This window comes from Pholcus phalangioides, unplaced genomic scaffold (genome assembly GCF_987345545.1).
Source record: "Pholcus phalangioides strain wild (caught in Gottingen) unplaced genomic scaffold, Ppha-v1.0 ptg000015l_1, whole genome shotgun sequence".
Lineage (NCBI taxonomy): Eukaryota > Metazoa > Arthropoda > Arachnida > Araneae > Pholcidae > Pholcus > Pholcus phalangioides.
Window position 1 is genome coordinate 36,500,548 of NW_028301608.1, and position 18,777 is coordinate 36,519,324.

Below are 18,777 nucleotides of genomic sequence, written 5' to 3' on the forward strand. Positions count from 1 at the left end.
GCAAAGTTCTTTTTTTTATGGCATGTATGGGCGGAGATATGCCCCCCCCCCCCCCACAGCATCAAAGGTGTAGTGTACTGATCTAATGTATATGTGTATATATGAATTTACATCCTTTGCCCCCCCCCCCAGCTGTGATGACCGTTTTGCACCCTCCCAAACTTTCAAGTCTATCTCTGCCTATGATGGCATGTAGATTTTTTTGTAGAAAAGAGAAAATAACTTATATAACTAAAACTATTAATTAACTAATATAAAAATATAAAAAAGCACCTGCAAGAGATATTGCATGCACACACATAAATAAATAAATATATATATATACTTGTATATATATACACACCTTTTTCACTAATATTAATAGAAATATGAAAACAAATAGATAAATAAATAGTGAAAACTATATCCATCAACATAGTAGTTCTAATAAGTGATAATTAGCATTCACAATGTTTATATATTTTTTTTTTTCATATTCCTGCCATTTTTTTTCATTTTTACCACTTTTTGCCAGCCAAAACCTAACCCTGATCATTGAGTATAGTTAAAAAAGGAATTTGGTTTTTTAACTACAACATCTTGATTTGCCATTCAATATTCTGTGATGCATTCAATAAAAATCACAAAATATTCTGTATTAAAGATTATTTCAAATCTGTGCAACTGCATGTTATGGTTGATGGTATGCTGTGAAACTGTCATATTGTTATGATCAAGAGGTTGGGAACACATAAGATGATGTGTGACATGATGTCACTAAGTGTTTGGATTTCCATGTCTGTGGGAGCCATCTTGCTCAGTCATGTTGTGGATCTCTAGCAGCAGTGTTTCTCGAAGTATGCGTTGTGGCTCCTAGGATCATCGCAAACCTTTGTCAGGGGTGCCGTGGAAAGCTGGAGATATTCATTTGTGTGCCTATTTATGCTTAATTCTTTTGTAAGTTAAAACATCACCATTGGGTATCTAAAGTTTGAGAACCACTGTCTTTTCATGGTTGACTATAATGCAGTGTCATTATGTTTGCCAGTGATGACCTGTTTTATTTCCTTCTGTAAAGCCTGTTTACTGTGCAGAGACAATACAGAAACTGAATCCATTGCAGTTCCCACACATTTTCAATACATGCTAGTGCCTAGACATATTGCAGAATTACACATATTTCATTCACCATTATTTTAATGGGTGAATACAAAAATGATTTTTATATTCTGTGTTGTATTATCGTCAGGTCAAAACTCACAATGGGGGGAGTAAACCACGTTTACCCAATAATCTGTTAGCCCAGTGTTAACTAGAAACTTTCTTTATGTAATTAGTTATGGGTTCAACTGTTAAAAAGAGTCTAAAGAGATTAAAACTCTTTTGAGACTGACATCAGTGCCAAGCAACTGTAACTGAAGAAACTTGTCTTGGGTATTTGATTGCATTAAAAACATTTAACCACACAACATAATCAGGAAAATATGTTTTGTATAAGAATATAACTTTTTTTACCTTGTAGCCTAGTTTAACCACTTGTAATATGAGTTCAACTAAAGTAGTTGTTTTCCCAGTACCTGGTGGACCATGGATTATGGCAACTTCATTTTGGCACAATGCAAACTTTACGGCTTCTCTCTGTTTCTCATTCAAATTTATATTGAAGAAATTAATCTCTATAAATAAATTTAAATCAATAATTAAGAATTTCAAAAAATAGTTCACACAAAAATTCATGTCATTCCTCTTCTACATTAGGGTTGGTATATTTCAAGGACGTAGCGAGAGGGGGGGGAGACTTGGGAGTCTGGTCCCCCCTCCCCCCCGAAATGTGAGAAAATGACCAAAAAAAGGGAAAAAGACAGCCAAATCCATTGTTCTGTCACTTTGGCCCCCCCCCCCCGAACAAAATTTCTGGCTAGCCCCCTGGTATATTTGCACGCAATCCCCCCTCCCCCCCGAAACAGGGGAAAAGTGAGGAACTGCTCTGTAACCTAAGTGTTTGAACGTATAAAAAGAGGCATATGCTAAAAAAAAAAATTTTAATTTGTGTGTAAATACATGATGAATTTATTATTTCTCATTTGGTGTTAAAAGGCCACGTGGAATTTACACATTATTCATAGGAATTCCACTGAAAATTCTTAGTTTATGAAATTCTCAGCTTTTGTTAAATTAATGTATTAATTTATGTTACAAATCAAAATAAAATCAAAAACTAACCAAAAACAAAAATTACAGATTCACACCTATTACAGAAGCACACCTATAAATGTTTTATGTGAATAGGTCAATTTGGCACCACTCAAATAACTAGAGATTTAAGACAATGTTTTACCACAATTTCATCTCTTTGCAGAAATTAGATATGGATAACATAAATAAAAGATTTACATTATTGGCAACTGGTCCATATATTCACTGAAATTTTACTGATTGGTAAAGAGTTTCAAAACAGAATGATGCTTCCCTCTGTTGATGACTGATGTCTGCAAGCTCTTTCTCTTGTCACTGAACTGAACGGGGATATTGTTAGCATTTCTTTCTTTTTTTTTTGTCTCACCTAAGCATTTTTCACTATTAGCTGTCTCTTCTTACCACAGTGTATGGTAATCTTTCCCAACCTTTGTTAATGTCACTGACCTCTTGTAGTGAAGGTCAGTTTTGATGCACCTTTCCCATAAAATCCAAAATGCATTGCTTTTTATAACATATGGTAGTAAATGAAAATTATTCCGAGGAACTCTTGCAGAGTATTCACACAAGTTCAAAAACACTGGTGCATAGGATGTCACTGGACTTGTCTCACCAGATGTATCCTATGATAGCCATGCCACCTATTTCAGTTCGGAATTAACTATTCTTATTAGCAAAGCTATAAGAAATTGTGAATTTTCAGCCATAACTGCAAGATCTTAAAACCCGTTTATTGGCTATGAGCATTACAGCCCCAAGGAATGAGATTCTGTTCAATTTGTCTCAAAAAGATCTATTCAATGATATCAATTTTATCTGTTTGGGATTATTGGCCAAATGTTTCCACATTCCTCTTTCTTTTGTGTGAAACTTCCCTAGAATTGTTTCGAATCACTTATTGTCATTTCTGTGCACCTAATTTTGTTTTTACGCAGTTTTTAGGTCTTAGATTTTATAAGGTGCCACTTAACACTGGTTTTGTCTTGATCTCTCCAGTTTCCAAACTAACATCTATCTGATTCATAAGATGTATTCAAATCGAAATAATAACTTCTTTCATTGAAATTTGTGTCTCATCACTTAATGCACTATTACATTACTATTTTGTGCCATATATAATATATATAACGGTTGATAACTATTCAAATTTGGTTAATGAGATTTTTTCCCCTCACCAGGCAACTGATTGAGATCAATTCTGCTCGCAGGAATCTTGTAAAAAAGAGCATGCACCATTTCATTGCCATCTTCTTCTCTCATTCTTTTTCTGATCAACTGCAAAGCTCTTCGAAAGAAAAAAAAATGTGTATTTATAAGCATAGTTTTTTTAAATATATAATGCATACTGAATGAATATCTGAAAATAAATCTGAGATTTTAAATGCTCACCACTGATACATACCATGAATAACTACTATATGCCCTGAATACAACACAAATGCATGTAGATTATGGCTTTTTTTGCCAACAAATCAATCTTCAAAGTAGCTCTAAAAATTTTTAAAGTATGGTTTTAGCTTAAATGTCATTTTAAACTTTTTAAACTCCATCATAATTTTAAATATCCCCTATTATATCACTCTTGCACAACTTATGTTGCTTCCATTAAATAATTAATTTAATAAAGTAGGACCTCTCAAAACTGTACTCCTCTGGACCTAGATGATTCCGGATTAGGGAATCTTCTGGATTATATGTTATACTTTTGTTCATATATTTCCAAACGTTTTTTTATTTAAAGCAGTAATGTACCTATTTGAGCACTTTAATTCATGGTTTTCCTTCGAGCAAAAATTAATAAAGCAATATATATGTGTATAGTAACAGATAATTTAATTTTAAAAAAACAAAATTTTTATATAATTTGCATACTGTTAAGTTATACCTAGAAAAAAAATTACTTTGCTATTCAAAATTTTTTTGTAAGAGTTGCTCAAAACATATGCATGATTTTATGTTGTTTCATGTACTTCAATTGTTCTTCTAGCTTTGCTCGAATTTTAGTCATTACCTCTTCCACTGTTGCGATTGTCGATATTCCAGGCCTTCAATCAGTGCTGTCTTAACACATGGGCACCCAGGCACAGCCCGGGGGCCTCAGAAAAATCACTTGGCCCGGAGGCCCATGATGCTCTTAAGACGGCCCTGCCCTCAATTACACTATCTAAACAAATAACCCGATTTATTGGAGCTCACTTTGCTCTTTTATCACCCTCCATTTTCATCACTATCTGAATCAGTCTCTTCTAGCTTGTTGTTGGAACCGTTTTATCATAACCTAATTCAGTGGTCGTTTTCAATAGAGAGTATTGTTTTTCTTTTCTCATTCTCTTTCAGTTAGTCACTGTCCGAAAAAAACTGAAAAATATTTTTTTCATTCCTAAAGATTGTATGAATGGTCCATTTTATGATTTTGTATTCTTCAGACAGCATTCGTACCTGTGTTGTGCATTCTAGCTTTTTCAAAGTTCAACTTTCTCACATATACAAGTACTTAGAGTGTTATCTTTCCGTTTGCAACTTATAACTGCCATATCACTTGACGTCTAAGGTATGTTCGAAAATTTACTCAGATAATCACAGAAAATAACAGCACTGGACAAGTTCTAAAACACTGACGTTAACTAATGCCCAACAAGACGGCTGATATATAAACCTTAGAATACTAACTAAAATAAAAACTATGTTAGCTGCCTATACGCAGGGCTGGGTCTAGAATCCTACGAACTACATGACTGCAGAAGGTGCCAACTAAGGGGGGCCAATTTTTTAGGGCACTGAAGAAATATTACTCACTTACACTTGAAAAATGTCCAGAACCGGCTCTGCCTATACATGTACATTTCTGAGACATGAAGTTATTGTTCTAGGGTTAAAATGGTTGCATAGAACCAGAAATTGAAAAATAAATGTAAAGTATAAAGAAAGAGATGCTATTTTCTAGACCACAACCCATCAAAGAGACTTTTCAAACATTAATGCTGAGACAAATTTCGGAAGGAAAAGTTTGTTGTTTCTGCTGGGAATCGAACCCCGGTTCTTTTGAAATCTTCAAAGTGTCAGTGCACTTGCCCAGACTGCAGGAGGGCTAGGATTTAATTCCAGATGGAAAGACAACAAACTCATCTTTGTTGATAAGTTTGCTGCACACATATATGTGCAGCAAGTTATCAAAAATAAAAACAACAACTGAAGTTGTTTTGGTCATAAAAACTTTGGTTATGTCATCTTAGGATAATATAAAACTTCCAAAAATTCAGCACTGTAAATACTAATTACTAAATTTTAAGTGTTTGCTAGATATTGTTGGAACATAATTGAAACATTTAAATTTATCTTATCAACACATCATAGAATGCATTTTCTAACTTGTCTGATTCAATGCATAGTTGGTAAAGCCGCCAGTCTGTGTATAACATACTTTACTCCCTTAGCTACAAGCATACATCACAATGTCTTTTGTGGCATATTTCTATCTCTTGAAGACCAATAATGGAAATAATACAAAACCTGTCTACAAAACCATGCACACACACACACACACAGCTTACCTTTTCATTCGCCTATACACCACATCATCAACCAGCTTCACAATATGATACTCTTGATTATCTGAGATAGTCACACCATCAGGACCCTCCTCAGCTGTCAAGGCTACTGATACTGAGCTAACTTCAGCTACCACTCCTGTCATTAGCACTTTGTTCTCCCCATCCTCTGATCGCTGGAAAATAGCAGCTATGTCACCTAAAATTTTGAATATAACATTAATGAGCATGGCTGATTTTCATGTCAGAAAGAGCATTATCCAGGGCTCCCAAAAAAGGCCCTCAAAAAATTAGAAAAAGTAAAATTACCCTAAAGGTAAGAATGGATGTCATATATTTCAAAAATATAGCAACCCAATTAAAAATGCAATTAACAAAAATTATAAACAATATATACACATGATAAAATATTATACAATGCCCATAAAGAATACTTATGTTGTCTTGTTCTAAGTATGAATAGCTTTTCGATTTACCCCAACATGTTTATCGTATTTCTTTTTGAAAGTGTCAATTGTGTTACAATTTACTACCTCCGGGGGTAAACTATTCCATTTATTAACAACCCTATTAGAGAAAAATTCCCTGCGACACCATAACCTTGCATTGTCCCTCACCAATCGATACTGGTGTCCCCTTGTAAAAGCAGTCAATTGGCGGTGTACTAAAAATTCATGGTCCATCCTATCCATCCCATTGAAAATTTTGAACACTTCGATCACATCTCCTCGACACCTGCGTTCATCCAATGTAAACATATTCAAAAAATGAAGTCTCTCTTCATAACTCAAGCCTGTGTAAAACCAAAATGAGCGACCATGCACTTATCAACGCTAAACCTCATGCTCCATTCATTTGCCCATGCTGCAATCCTGTTTAGACTGGTCTGGAGCAACTCCCAATCGCCTTGATTCCCGATTACCCCCCTTAACTTCACATCATCTGAGAATTTGCCAGTAATCCCATCGATACCCTGATCGAGTTTATCGATAAAAAGTGAAAAAAGTATGGGGCCAAGGACACTTCCTTGAGGAACTCCACTTGTGACGTCTGTCCAACCAGAGAATTCCCTGTTCACCGTAACTCGTTGCGACCTATCTCTTAACCACGAATTTATCCAATTCAGCAAGTTGCCCCCAATTCCAATCTCGTGTAAACGCTTCAAGAGTTTACTATGTTGGACCCGATCGAATGCCTTCTGGAAATCAAGGTAAACAACATCTACATTTTTGCTCTTACCCAAAGCCTTCGTCACGTGATCATAGAAGCAAAGGAGGTTAGTTACACATGACTTCCCCTTCCTGATTAAAGTAAACTTTTCTGAGTACGCACCTTAGACAACATAATCATACCATAATAAAAAAAATCCCCTAAAAAATTTTTTTTAATTTAAAAAAAAAATTCATAGCACACTATTTAAGTACCTTATAGGATTGACTCGAGCTATATGACAGAAATGATTTGGTAAGAAAAACAATTTTTGACCACAATAGGGTATTAGCAACCACAGATAATTCTTTTCTGTCTCCCTTACAATATATATTACATTCCTTTTCTTTTTTTTTTTTTTTTTGAAGTCTACCACAGTCCAGTCTGTCAACTCTCTTCACCAATCGCACAGCAAATTATGAAGACATGTAAGCTTTTTAAAAATGATGCTCTTTCTAGACCACTTTCAAAAGCACAGTGCAAAATGTGTAAATTACAAGGTCTGATATAAAAAATTCAAGATGAACCAAATAGTTTTACTGCATTGTCCATCCCTTTTTCAAAAAGATCTGTTTAAATTTTAGCGCTCAACACCAGTGTCATCGTTTTTGACAAATAAAGCACTTTCATTTATTGCTTCATTTCTCAAGCTCTTTGCTGAGCATTGTAAATATTGCTTATGCCTCTGCATGCCCTAAATACAGAACACAATTGAATGTTATTGGGTATCATAAAAGTCACAAAACCTACAAAAGGCCTATGTAAACAATTGCTTTGTTATGCAAACTGTTGTGCCACCTATACACAAAATGTGCACCATAATTTTGAATGATGAATGTTACTAATAAGTACAAAATTATTTTTTCACACAGGTAGAAGTTTTTAATCATTACTCTACTTATTGAATCCTCAAACTAAGCAAACGAAAAATTAATAAACCAGCAAATGGTCCATATTAACCCTCCAACCAAATAAATACACAAAACCATACACAAACTCTTTAAAATTAAGTTTTTCAATTTATCTTCTTTTTTTTCAGTTGTACTCAGAAAGAAATTGTTGCAAAATGAGAGCAAATTTCAGGACATTCAACACGATGTTTGGCAATTTAGAACTCATTAATTGGCGATTTAACGCTCGTTATTTAGCGAAATTCACAAATTAACTCTCATAATTCGGCGGACTAGCTCTTATTCATGAAATAATTTTTTTTCCCCACGAAACATCAGGATTTGACGCAATGACAATCGACCATAGTAATTTCTGCTGCTTGCAGTGGTGACTTTTTCTTTTCTTTTTTGAAAACGGAAACCGCTGTCGGTTGTTGAGAAACACTGGACTAGAGTAAACCATCTTCAGCTGTACGATCAAGGATATGATCGGGGTTTCACGATGAAAAGCCCGATGAGGGGCCGATAATTTGAATAAGGAGCTGCAGTTACCACAATCCGATTTTCGGGGATAAAATCAAGAGCGGGGTAAAGTCGATTTTTTTTTTAGAAACTGCTGGAAGGACTTTGAGTTTTTAAGGGCCCTTAAAAAAGAAATGAAAATTAATGACTTTTTAAGGAGTTTTTAAGCACCGTACGAATCCTGAATACATGACGAGTAAGAAAATCCATCAAACAAGGTGATTTGAAAATATTTTTTTATAATTCTTATATTTACCATTATACACCAAAGTTCCTTTTCTGTTTTCTAATGAATTTACCAGTGATCAGCACAGATCTTTTTCAGAGCTTGTCTGTTACCCAATTTAATTAAAGGCACAATATTTCTGTTTAATTAAGGCTCTACTGTACTATGTTTGTATTTATAGGGTCAGCTGATAAATATGTGAATACAGATGTCATGGTGACATAGGCGCTTGGTGCTTAAAAAAATGATGCAGTGGATTCTTGTTAATGTGAAGGAACCTTGTCATAAAATTTAGGGTGATACAAAAGAAATTCTAGAACCTCTCTATCTAAACTGCAATATACACTTGATTTGGCAACCTTTTCAAATGAGGCTTCATTCAATGTAAAAGAATTTTTCAACCTGAATAGATAAAATATGCATGTCTTTCAAAATATTTTTATAGGGATCAGATTTTAAAAGTAATCTTTTCAGAATGCAATGTTTCTTAGGCCAGCAATGTAACCAATAAGCATATCAGTTACATTTGAGCACAAATACAACCAATAAGCTTATCAGTTACCAAGAGCGTACCTAGGATCTGAACTAGAGGGGTGCAGCTCACCGGTACTAAATTGATACGTCTATGTTGTGTGTCAATTACTACACTTCAATTTTTTTTTTTGGGGGGGGGGGCAGCTGCCCCTCGCTGGGTACGCCCATGTCAGTTACATTTCAGCAAATACAACCAATAAGCTTATTGGTTGCATTTTTCCAGTTTTATAAATTTTGATAAAGCATCTTTTACAAAACTTGAAAACAACCAATAAGCTTTTTGCTTAAATTTGCTCAAATGTTACCAATAAGGTTAATGGTTCTTTTTTCAAGTTTCCCAAAAGATCTTTTATCAAACTTTTATAGTGTAATCCCGGCCTTTGAAAAACTGTGAAGAAGAGGTGAATGGCCAGGATGTAACTGATTTTTGTGGGGAGGAGGAACATGATTTTGCTGCCCCCTCACTTGTAAAATTTGAAAATTTTATGAAGATTTGTTTTTGTTTTTCCATAAAATTTGTTACTACCCTTAAGTTTGCCACCAAGGGCAACTGCTCCCTTTGCCCTCCTCTAATTCCAGCCCCAGTGAATGGGTAAGATGATGGTGAGCATGACATGGGAAGTTTTTAATCTGCTTGCTTTCTTATCACTGAACTGGAATGCTAATTTGACTTATCAAGTCTCAAGCAGCAATCCTTTTTTTCTTAAAATAAAAAACATTTTGATGAAGTTGACATTGATGAAATCATTTATGAACTTATGTTATTTCGCCAAATATTTGCTGAGCTAATAAAACAATTGTCTCATTTTGGAAACAAACAGTTATGTTAATCTAATCTGTTAACATAAAATCTGGTTAATGCAAAAAATTCCAACAGTTTTTACGAGTTTTCATGAACAAAGTTTAACTGTACTACAAGGCTTGACTAATAGTAAAAAAATTTGGGTGAGATGGACAAATTTCTTAGAAGCGAAGCTTTTTTAATTCTGAGAAAAACAGTGAGGAAGAAAAATTCTATTTTTCTAGAATTTGTTAACCCCCACTTCCATACTGGTAGAGACGTTGATATGAATTTCAAAAAATTTTTGTTATTTTCAGACTAATTTATTAATCACATATACAGAATTTTAGCCACCAATACCAACTTTTTAATTGCCATAGTGACTTGAAGACAGATTACTCAAGTTTTAATTTGAAAATACTGTAAAAAAAACTGTTTAAAATGTTTATGACATAGATGGGGTAATAAAACGCTCAACGATATTCAAGTGGAAGACGTGGAGGTCCTAAATCTTCTAAGAAATGTATGTGCAAGCAAAGCACCAGGACCAGATGATATCTATCCCAGGGTTCTCAGGGAAGGTGCTAATGAATTGTTGGGGCCAGTCGCACAGATATACAGGAGTAGTGTTGCTGAGGGTATCGTCCCGAGAGATTGGAAACTGGCTAACGTTGTTCCGATATTTAAGAAGGGTAGTAGAGAAGTGGTGTCTAATTATCGTCCAGTGAGTTTGACGAGCTCCCTCTCGAAAATTTTGGAAATTATCATCAAAAGGCAGTTTGTGAAGTGGATAGACGAGAATAATGTATTGTCGGATAATCAGCATGGGTTCAGGAAGGGGAAGTCATGTGTAACTAACCTCCTTTGCTTCTATGATTACGTGACTAAGGCTTTGGGTAAGAGCAAAAATGTCGACGTTGTTTACCTTGATTTCCAGAAGGCATTCGATCGGGTCCAACATGGCAAACTCTTGAAGCGTTTACACGAGATTGGAATAGGGGGCAACTTGCTGAATTGGATAGAATCGTGGTTAAGAGATAGGTCGCAACGAGTTATGGTGAACGGGGAATTCTCTGGTTGGACAGACGTCACAAGTGGAGTTCCTCAGGGAAGTGTCCTTGGCCCCATACTTTTTTCACTTTTTATCGATAAACTCGATCAGGGTATCGATGGAATTACTAGCAAATTCGCAGATGATGTGAAGCTAATGAGGGTAATCGGGAATGAAAGCGATAGGGAGTTGCTCCAAACCAACTTAAACAAGATTGCAGCATGGGCAAATGAATGGAGCATGACGTTTAGCGTAGATAAGTGCATGGTCGCTCATTTTGGTTCGAACAACCCACGGTTCTCTTACGAGTTGAATGGTGTCACTATCCCAGATGCAACTAGAGTCACCGATTTGGGAATTCTCATTGACGAGCGACTTAAGTTTTCTGAACACTGTTCAGCGGTTGTCAAAAAATCGAATAGAATGCTTGGTCTCATTTTCAAAAAGGTCTCTTCGCGTTCTCCTAAAGTCATTCTTCCGCTTTTTCGAGGCTTAGTTCGTCCTGGACTGGAGTATGCTGTAAGGTTTTGGAGACCATACCTACAGAGGGACATAGACTTGGTTGAAGGGGTGCAGAGAAGAGCTACGCGTGTCCTTATTGGCACACAGGGCTTGAGTTATGAAGAAAGACTTCATTTTTTGAATATGTTTACATTGGATGAACGCAGGTGTCGAGGAGATATGATCGAAGTGTTCAAAATTTTCAATGGGATGGATAGGATGGACCATGAACTTTTAGTACACCGCCAATCGACTGCTTTTACAAGGGGACACCAGTATCGATTGGTGAGGGACAATGCAAGGTTATGGTGTCGCAGGGAATTTTTCTCCAATAGGGTTGTTAATAAATGGAATAGCTTACCCCCGGAGGTAGTAAATTGTAACACAATTAACACGTTTAAAAAGAAATACGATAAACATGTTGGGGTAAATCGAGAAGCTATCCATTCTTAGAATAAGACAACCATAAGTATTCTTTATGGGCATTGTATAATATTTTATCATGTGTATATATTGTTTGTAATTTGTGTTAATTGCATTTTTAATTGGGTTGCTGTATTTTTGAAACATATGACAACCATATTTTTATGGGCATCTTTTTATCAGCCGCCTCGTTGGGCATTTTGCCTGTTGTGGCGTTGTATTTGTATTTGTATTTGTATAAAACAAAGTTATGTATGATATTCACACTAGGTAGATAAACATATTGTCACAAACATTTTTGAGCATTTAACAAACCCAACATAAAAAATGAGGAAAGAAACTGAAACAGCAGAAAAAATTGAACTCAGTGGAACTTCTCAATAATAGGCATTCATGGGATTAGAAATGTTGTTCCCTAATAGGGAGTTTGTATTAATAATGAAATACACTGAAGCATTACTCCACAGGATTTTAAAAAAGTGCCTGCTAACCTAGAGTATCTGTTATGGGAGGTTCCCAGTGCCGTCTTAACGAATGGGCTCACCCGGGCATGGCCTGGGGGCCTCAAGAGAAGAGGGCCTCACAAAAATGAAAACTAATTGAAATTTTCGAGAATGTTTCAGGTAGGGTCTCAAGAAAACCAATTGGCCCAGGGGCCCATGATGCTCTTAAGGCGGCCCTGGAGGTTCCACTGTATTATATTAAAAAATAACTGATTTAAATAACAATGTACAATCTTATTCTATATTTTCCAACCTCCCAAATTGAAAAGGTCCCAAATTAAATTCATAATATAACTTACCAACAGAGATTGCCCTGGATCTCACTGAATCTAATTCTACAGAAAGCTGAAACTTCAGGATAGTTCTACCAAACATTCCACTGGATATTTGCATCAGCTGCAGCTTTGGGAAAGACAAGCCTTTCCTCCGCACTTGCGACATAGACACTGTGCCACATTCTCTGAGAAGTCTGAAAGACAGTTTTTTCCCGAAAAAAAGTTTAAATATTTTTTGAAAAAATAATGAAAATATACTCAAAAGAATAAAAACAGAGTAAAAAGTAAGAAAAAAATGAAATGCCCACAATATATTTACACAGAAACGGTTTAAGGCAAGGTTAGTTGACACCACAGGCAAAGAGGAGAATATTGAATCCCCCTTAAATTATAAAAAATTGTAAAGTTGGGGTTTTACAGGCCCTTCAGAAGTTGAGACCCATGATGCGCACGCCATTAAACCCGCCTCTGTGTTTACAGCAAAATAGTAATTAAAATACAAATAAAAAATTCTTACATGCTTGATTCCGCTTCAGCAGACTTTTCAAGTTCAAGCAATTCGATGTGTCTCTCAACGAATCCCTCAACATCCATCTTGGCAAATTCTTCAAGAATCTGTAGATGAGTATGGCAATATATCTTTTAGCACAACTTGAAATAAAAAGCACTTTGATACACTGCAATTAGCATGAAAAAAACAAGTACGTTGTAAGGGGTCTGCGTCATCATTTCCATTTACTACCATTATATGAATGACACATTTTGTATTGTGAAATTGTGAATTTTCAATTTTCTAGGGTGGGGGGGGCATTGAAATTGTCCTTCCAACACTATGGGGGGAGGGGAATTCACAGTGCATTGACCTTCACTAAAGGTGGTCTGTGACATCAAAAAGGTTGGGAAACACTGCACTATTCTTTATATGTAAAAAAGATCCGGTTTTAGGTTTACAATTTCTAGCACCAAAAGGTAAAGCTGAACAAATATTAACTCTACATAGTTCACAAAACCCTTTTCAGATGCCAGGACATATCCTACTGTTGCATTAATATTTAAAATAGAATTGTCATGTGCTGTCATTTATGCAACTTTAATTCAAGTTCATGTAATTCCAATAGGCAAGGCATAAGAGCTGCATTCATTTTCTCAAGCTTTTTTTTCAAATGTTAATAAGAAAATATAAACGTTGCATTGATGCATGTTTATAAAAAACAAAAAAGAGTTTAGTGGACCTCAAAATAACTAAAAACTGTCAGTTTTATTAAAAAAATTATTGTAATCACAAAGAGCTACTTAAAGCTAGAAGCAATACTGCATTACTTAGATGCAGTGTTCTTGAAAGTATGTATCACAGCTCCTAGGGGAATCCCTTTGTTTGGGTGCCCCAGTGAGTTGCAGATATTGATTAGTGCGCCTATTTATGCTTTGAAGTGGTTCTTTTACATGTGAAAATATCTACCAAACTATTCTGGGGAACTGCAAATAAATCATGAATTGTGCAAAGGGAGCTGTGGTTGACAATAATTTGAGAGCCACCGACGTAGTGCCTTAAAGTGTGGAAACTTCACAAAATGTCCTTTATTCCTTTGTCATGTGATGAGGAGTTCCCTTGTTAACCAGTCATCTGGCCATCTGCAGAGAGCAACAGGCCTAAATCGGTAAAATCACCAAACATTACACTTCACTCATAGTTCGAAAAATATGTGGTCGATGACAGCAGTAGAACACGCATTACAAAGGAACAAGCTTCATGTTAGGTTCACAACACGGGCATGCACATTCCAATATTTACCAATTCGTTCCGCAGAGGAATATGGACGAATCTGGCTCACACCTCAACAGGGCGTGACACATAGTAACGAAGACAGGAAATTAGTCGGAAGAAGTAGTAGTCGTGCACATCTCTTTATCTGGTCTTTATACAGGAGCGTTCCCACAATGCTTCATGACAGAACCAATCACAAGATCGAAGGTGTGGTATTGAGCTTGCATCTAATTTACATAACTTCATGAGAGAAAAGGGAATATTGTAAAAAATACAACACAGAATCTGCCAACCAAAATAAAGATGGCGGCTGATTGGCAGACGCATGATTCCGCCGATCGATCCAGGAAACAAAATAAGGTAAAAAAAAATTAAAATTGATTAAAAATGACTAGAATAAGGACCATTTCCGCGGGGGGCTTAAATGGTAATGTTACAAAATATACACATTTCTTTGGATTTTACCTGGATATGCTTGTAATCATCAAGGGTTCTGCTCGAGCTAAAATGTTGGGAACCTGAGGTGCCACAAGATGAAACCTTATGGTGCCCATTTATGAAACCTTAATCTCATAACCAATAGCACTGTTCCTTATAAGCAGCATGTGTTTGGCTGTGCAAGGTCAAAATGCTTCTACACACACACGGAATCACAAAATCCATATATGGTGTGTGTGTGTACTTCGTGTTCTTGGATAGGTGAATACGTTGTACAAGGCTGCCACAGACATAGAAGAATTGAGGAAAATCCCGGTACAGACCACTTCCCTATTGAAATAGTTAAGGCCTGACTACATAAGTGTAAATCCTTGCGATTGCAAATGCGCTCTTCAAAGGGAGAGGGGGAAAATACAAATCAATCAGTCACGATACTGTCCTCATTCAATGCTGTCCCACCACAGCACAGTCCAGTGGCCTCACAAAAATGAAATCTGGATGAAATTTTTGAGAATTTTCCTAGTAATGGCTTTAGAAAAATTACTTGGCCTGGGGGTTTCATGATGATCTTAAGAGGGGCTCTAGCCAAAGTAGAGGACACTAACGTCTCTACTCCAGTGGTGCAGATGGTAGCACGTTTGCCCAGTATGCAAGAGGGCCTGGGTTTGAGGCCTGGCAGAGACCAAATAATTTTTCTTTCTGAGTTCACCGTTAAATAAAACCCATAAAATATGTTTCCTTAATTATCCGAAGTCCTGATAACTTTTATCTAACGTTATGAATAATTTTTTGCTTCATTTTTTTTCCATGGCATGGTACTACTAAACCATACATGTACCTTGTTCCATATTCCTCTGCGGAACCTCTAACGAATTGGTACATGTTTGAATGTGCATGTACATGTAGTGAAACCTGACATGAAATGTTTCTGAGTAATGCTTGTTATGTGTAGTACTGCCATCTGCCACCAGTTTTTTCTAATTATGAGTGAAGTGTAATGATTGAATAATTGTATCATTGTAGGCCAATTGCTCTCTCTGTGGCGAGACTTTTCAATGTAGGAGATCGACTCACATTCGCACCTCGAACCACAGGAAACCAACTTCAGCCGACCACCACTGAAGCGACAGTGGGGTTAGAACCCAGATCCTCGCGATGCAAGTCCATCACTATGACCATTCGGCCACCACAGCGGCATGGCATGATACTGGTCCATTCCTTACCATAGTGATAACAATATCCGAACGATAAAATTTTCCGTGATTATAATAAGCGGCGTTGACTGTATTATAGACATGGTGGTGAATATATTGGAGGGAGGACCCCCCCCCCCTTCCCCATGCGCCAGATGCAAGTTTACACCTGCGAACTTAAAACATGCGAGACACAAATATTATATAGAACCCAGATCGAACATGTGAGAATCATCACTTTACAACATGACAAGTTCCATTGCACGAGATCTAATCAACATGCCACATTTTCAACAACGAAAAGTGACATGATCACTAAATTCATCACTTAAAAATAATAAAATATAATAAAAACAATGATAAAATATGGACTTTTATAAAACTTTTAAAAAAGCTATATGTGGAACATTATACGTGCCTATATCGACATTATCATCATGTAATAGATTCGAGGAGTAGATATTCTTAAGCAGCAGCAGCAACAAAAAAAAAACCAAAATGAAACTTTTTTTGCAATAACAACATAAAAGAACAGCGACGATGATGATGATGATGATGATCAGCTGTGTCACAGGGAAACTGCTTAAGGGGATGATTTCATGCTTCATGAAGGAAAATGGTTTTTACTACATGAAAAAAACCCTTCAAAATATAAATCTTTCTGAAAATAAAGAGACAAAAATTGCTAGAGATACTTTAAAAAACAATGGAGATGAAATAGGATGTGATTTCAAAAAAATAAAAATACGGGACACATGACTTAAAGAGCAATGAACATATAGATAACAGCACCAATCGATGGATTATCACTAATGAAAGCCCACTGAGCTATAAGTAGAGTGACCACACGTCCCGTATTTCCCAGGACAGTCCTGGTATTTTCTATTTTTCTGGCATTCTCGACTTTTTGGCAAAAGTGTCCCGGTTTTTCCCGTATTTTACACGAAGCCTGCTTGAATTTTTATTCTTCATTGAAGTCAAAGATTAAAATTATTTTTCAACTCATAAATTATATGATAATTACAACTATAAATAAGAATATTAATCTCCCACATTTGTCTTGGTAAACGTGTTTTTTTATCGTGGAATTCATTTTAATTCACTGCAATTTGCAGTAATGCTTCATTGCCCGCCATTGTGATTTTTTCGTAATTTCAGCAGTATTTGGCAACTTTGTTCGGTTTTAGCATCATTTTTGGCGATAATTGGCAATGTCCCGTATTTTCCCGTATTTGGAATCCCAATTACCCGTATTTCTCTCGATGAAATATGGTCAGCCTAGCTATAAGTTAACCTTTCCTTATAGCTCAGTGTGAAAGCCTAAGCAAATTTGTTTGATTCTGTCTTGAACATCGTCTGTCTTGGCATCGCTGCGATTCAATTTTCTCTTCTACTGATAATAGAGTTACCGGATTCGAAAACTGAAAAAGGAAGATGCCTGCATCACTAAGCTTTTATGGAAAGCTTATTCCTTATAGCTCAGTGGCCTGCATTAGAACCCCTTTACATGGAGAAGGCTTCTTAGCCTGCATGTGCAACCTTGGTGAAGTCACTTCTGTCGATTTTCACAACAGACGACGCCATTATATCGGACAAAAGAAAACGCCACCACCAGTTATTTTTCTCAAATAAAACAAAACCGCAAAAATATAGAGTGCATTGCCAATACCACCTGACAACCCTCATATTAATTGCATGTTAATAATTGCCTGATAAATAAAGAGATAAATATGGTGTTAACAATTTGAGTGGCAATTAGAAAAAACCTTCCCTGCAAAGGGCCATATCTTTTTCAACTGAGTACGTTTTCTTCGAATTTTCAACAAGTACAAACTAAGGGAGGGGTATTGGAAAAAGTTTTCCATTGAGAAATTATTTTTGCGAACTATCTGAGCTTGTCACTGCTAAAATAAGAGGATTTTGTGGAGACGAGATATCTCGTCATTGCCACTCAAAGGGTTAAATTTCTTTATATATCAGGAAATTAATAACTAACTTCCAACTTTTCAATCTAATCAATCTTGAGAAAAAAAAAGGAAAAGAACAAATAGCGACGATTGTCTCCACTCACTTATATGAATTGTTCCACCGCCTCTGGCCAGTTTTATTACTTCGCCTGGAGCATGACGAGAGGTTTTTTTTCTCTACCCTCCGAAAATTGTTTGAAGCAAATGGCGTAGTTAAAATGGATGCTGCTGTTTTCTTTTTCTAGAGCGGGTTTTTTGGACTGGCTTTGTCATATCATATATTATGGTGAGACAATCATATAATGTTATGGCAATAAAAAATAGTTAACTATTTTTTTTATTGGAAGCCACTGAAAGACAACGCACAGCATGTATGTGTAGCAACGCACCGAGAAAGTATGGTTTTTTTTTTGGTTAAGATAGGGTCACTAGATGTCTTTTTTTTAATGTCATTTCAAGCAGCCTCCCCTATGTTTTAAAAAAAATTTCACCCATTTCTCTTCCTTTTCAAGTTTCGCAGAATCATTTTCATTTTTTTCCCCGGAAATATTTTTTTTCACTCTGAAACATGTGTACAGTGTGATTATAATTAGAGTTTTCGTACTCTGTGTCGTTTTCACAAAAACTGCTTATCCGAATAGTCAACTTGTTAGGATATCTTAATGAGAACACGGGAGAGAGATTTACGAAATAAAAAAAATAGTTCGATTTTCAACCACCAGGTGAAAAATTGCACTTTTTTATTGAATTTCCCTTGGACCATCCAGATCATATAT

At 36.0% G+C, this 18,777-nt stretch overlaps 1 protein-coding gene across 1 annotated transcript in view; it reads right to left on the reverse strand.

The window, feature by feature from the left end:
* LOC149075935 (DNA-binding protein SMUBP-2-like) overlaps window positions 1-16,604 on the reverse strand; it is a 33,312-nt gene extending 16,708 nt beyond the window's left edge. The window contains exons 1-6 of the mRNA XM_089243451.1: window positions 16,453-16,604; window positions 13,156-13,253; window positions 12,663-12,832; window positions 5,727-5,922; window positions 3,351-3,460; window positions 1,495-1,655 (exon numbers count right to left, since the gene is read on the reverse strand). Coding sequence (XP_089099577.1) covers window positions 1,495-1,655; window positions 3,351-3,460; window positions 5,727-5,922; window positions 12,663-12,832; window positions 13,156-13,232 — 714 coding nt within the window. The 5' untranslated portion in view covers window positions 13,233-13,253; window positions 16,453-16,604. The remainder of the gene's footprint in view (window positions 1-1,494; window positions 1,656-3,350; window positions 3,461-5,726; window positions 5,923-12,662; window positions 12,833-13,155; window positions 13,254-16,452) is intronic.
* Window positions 16,605-18,777: the final 2,173 nt, after the last annotated feature.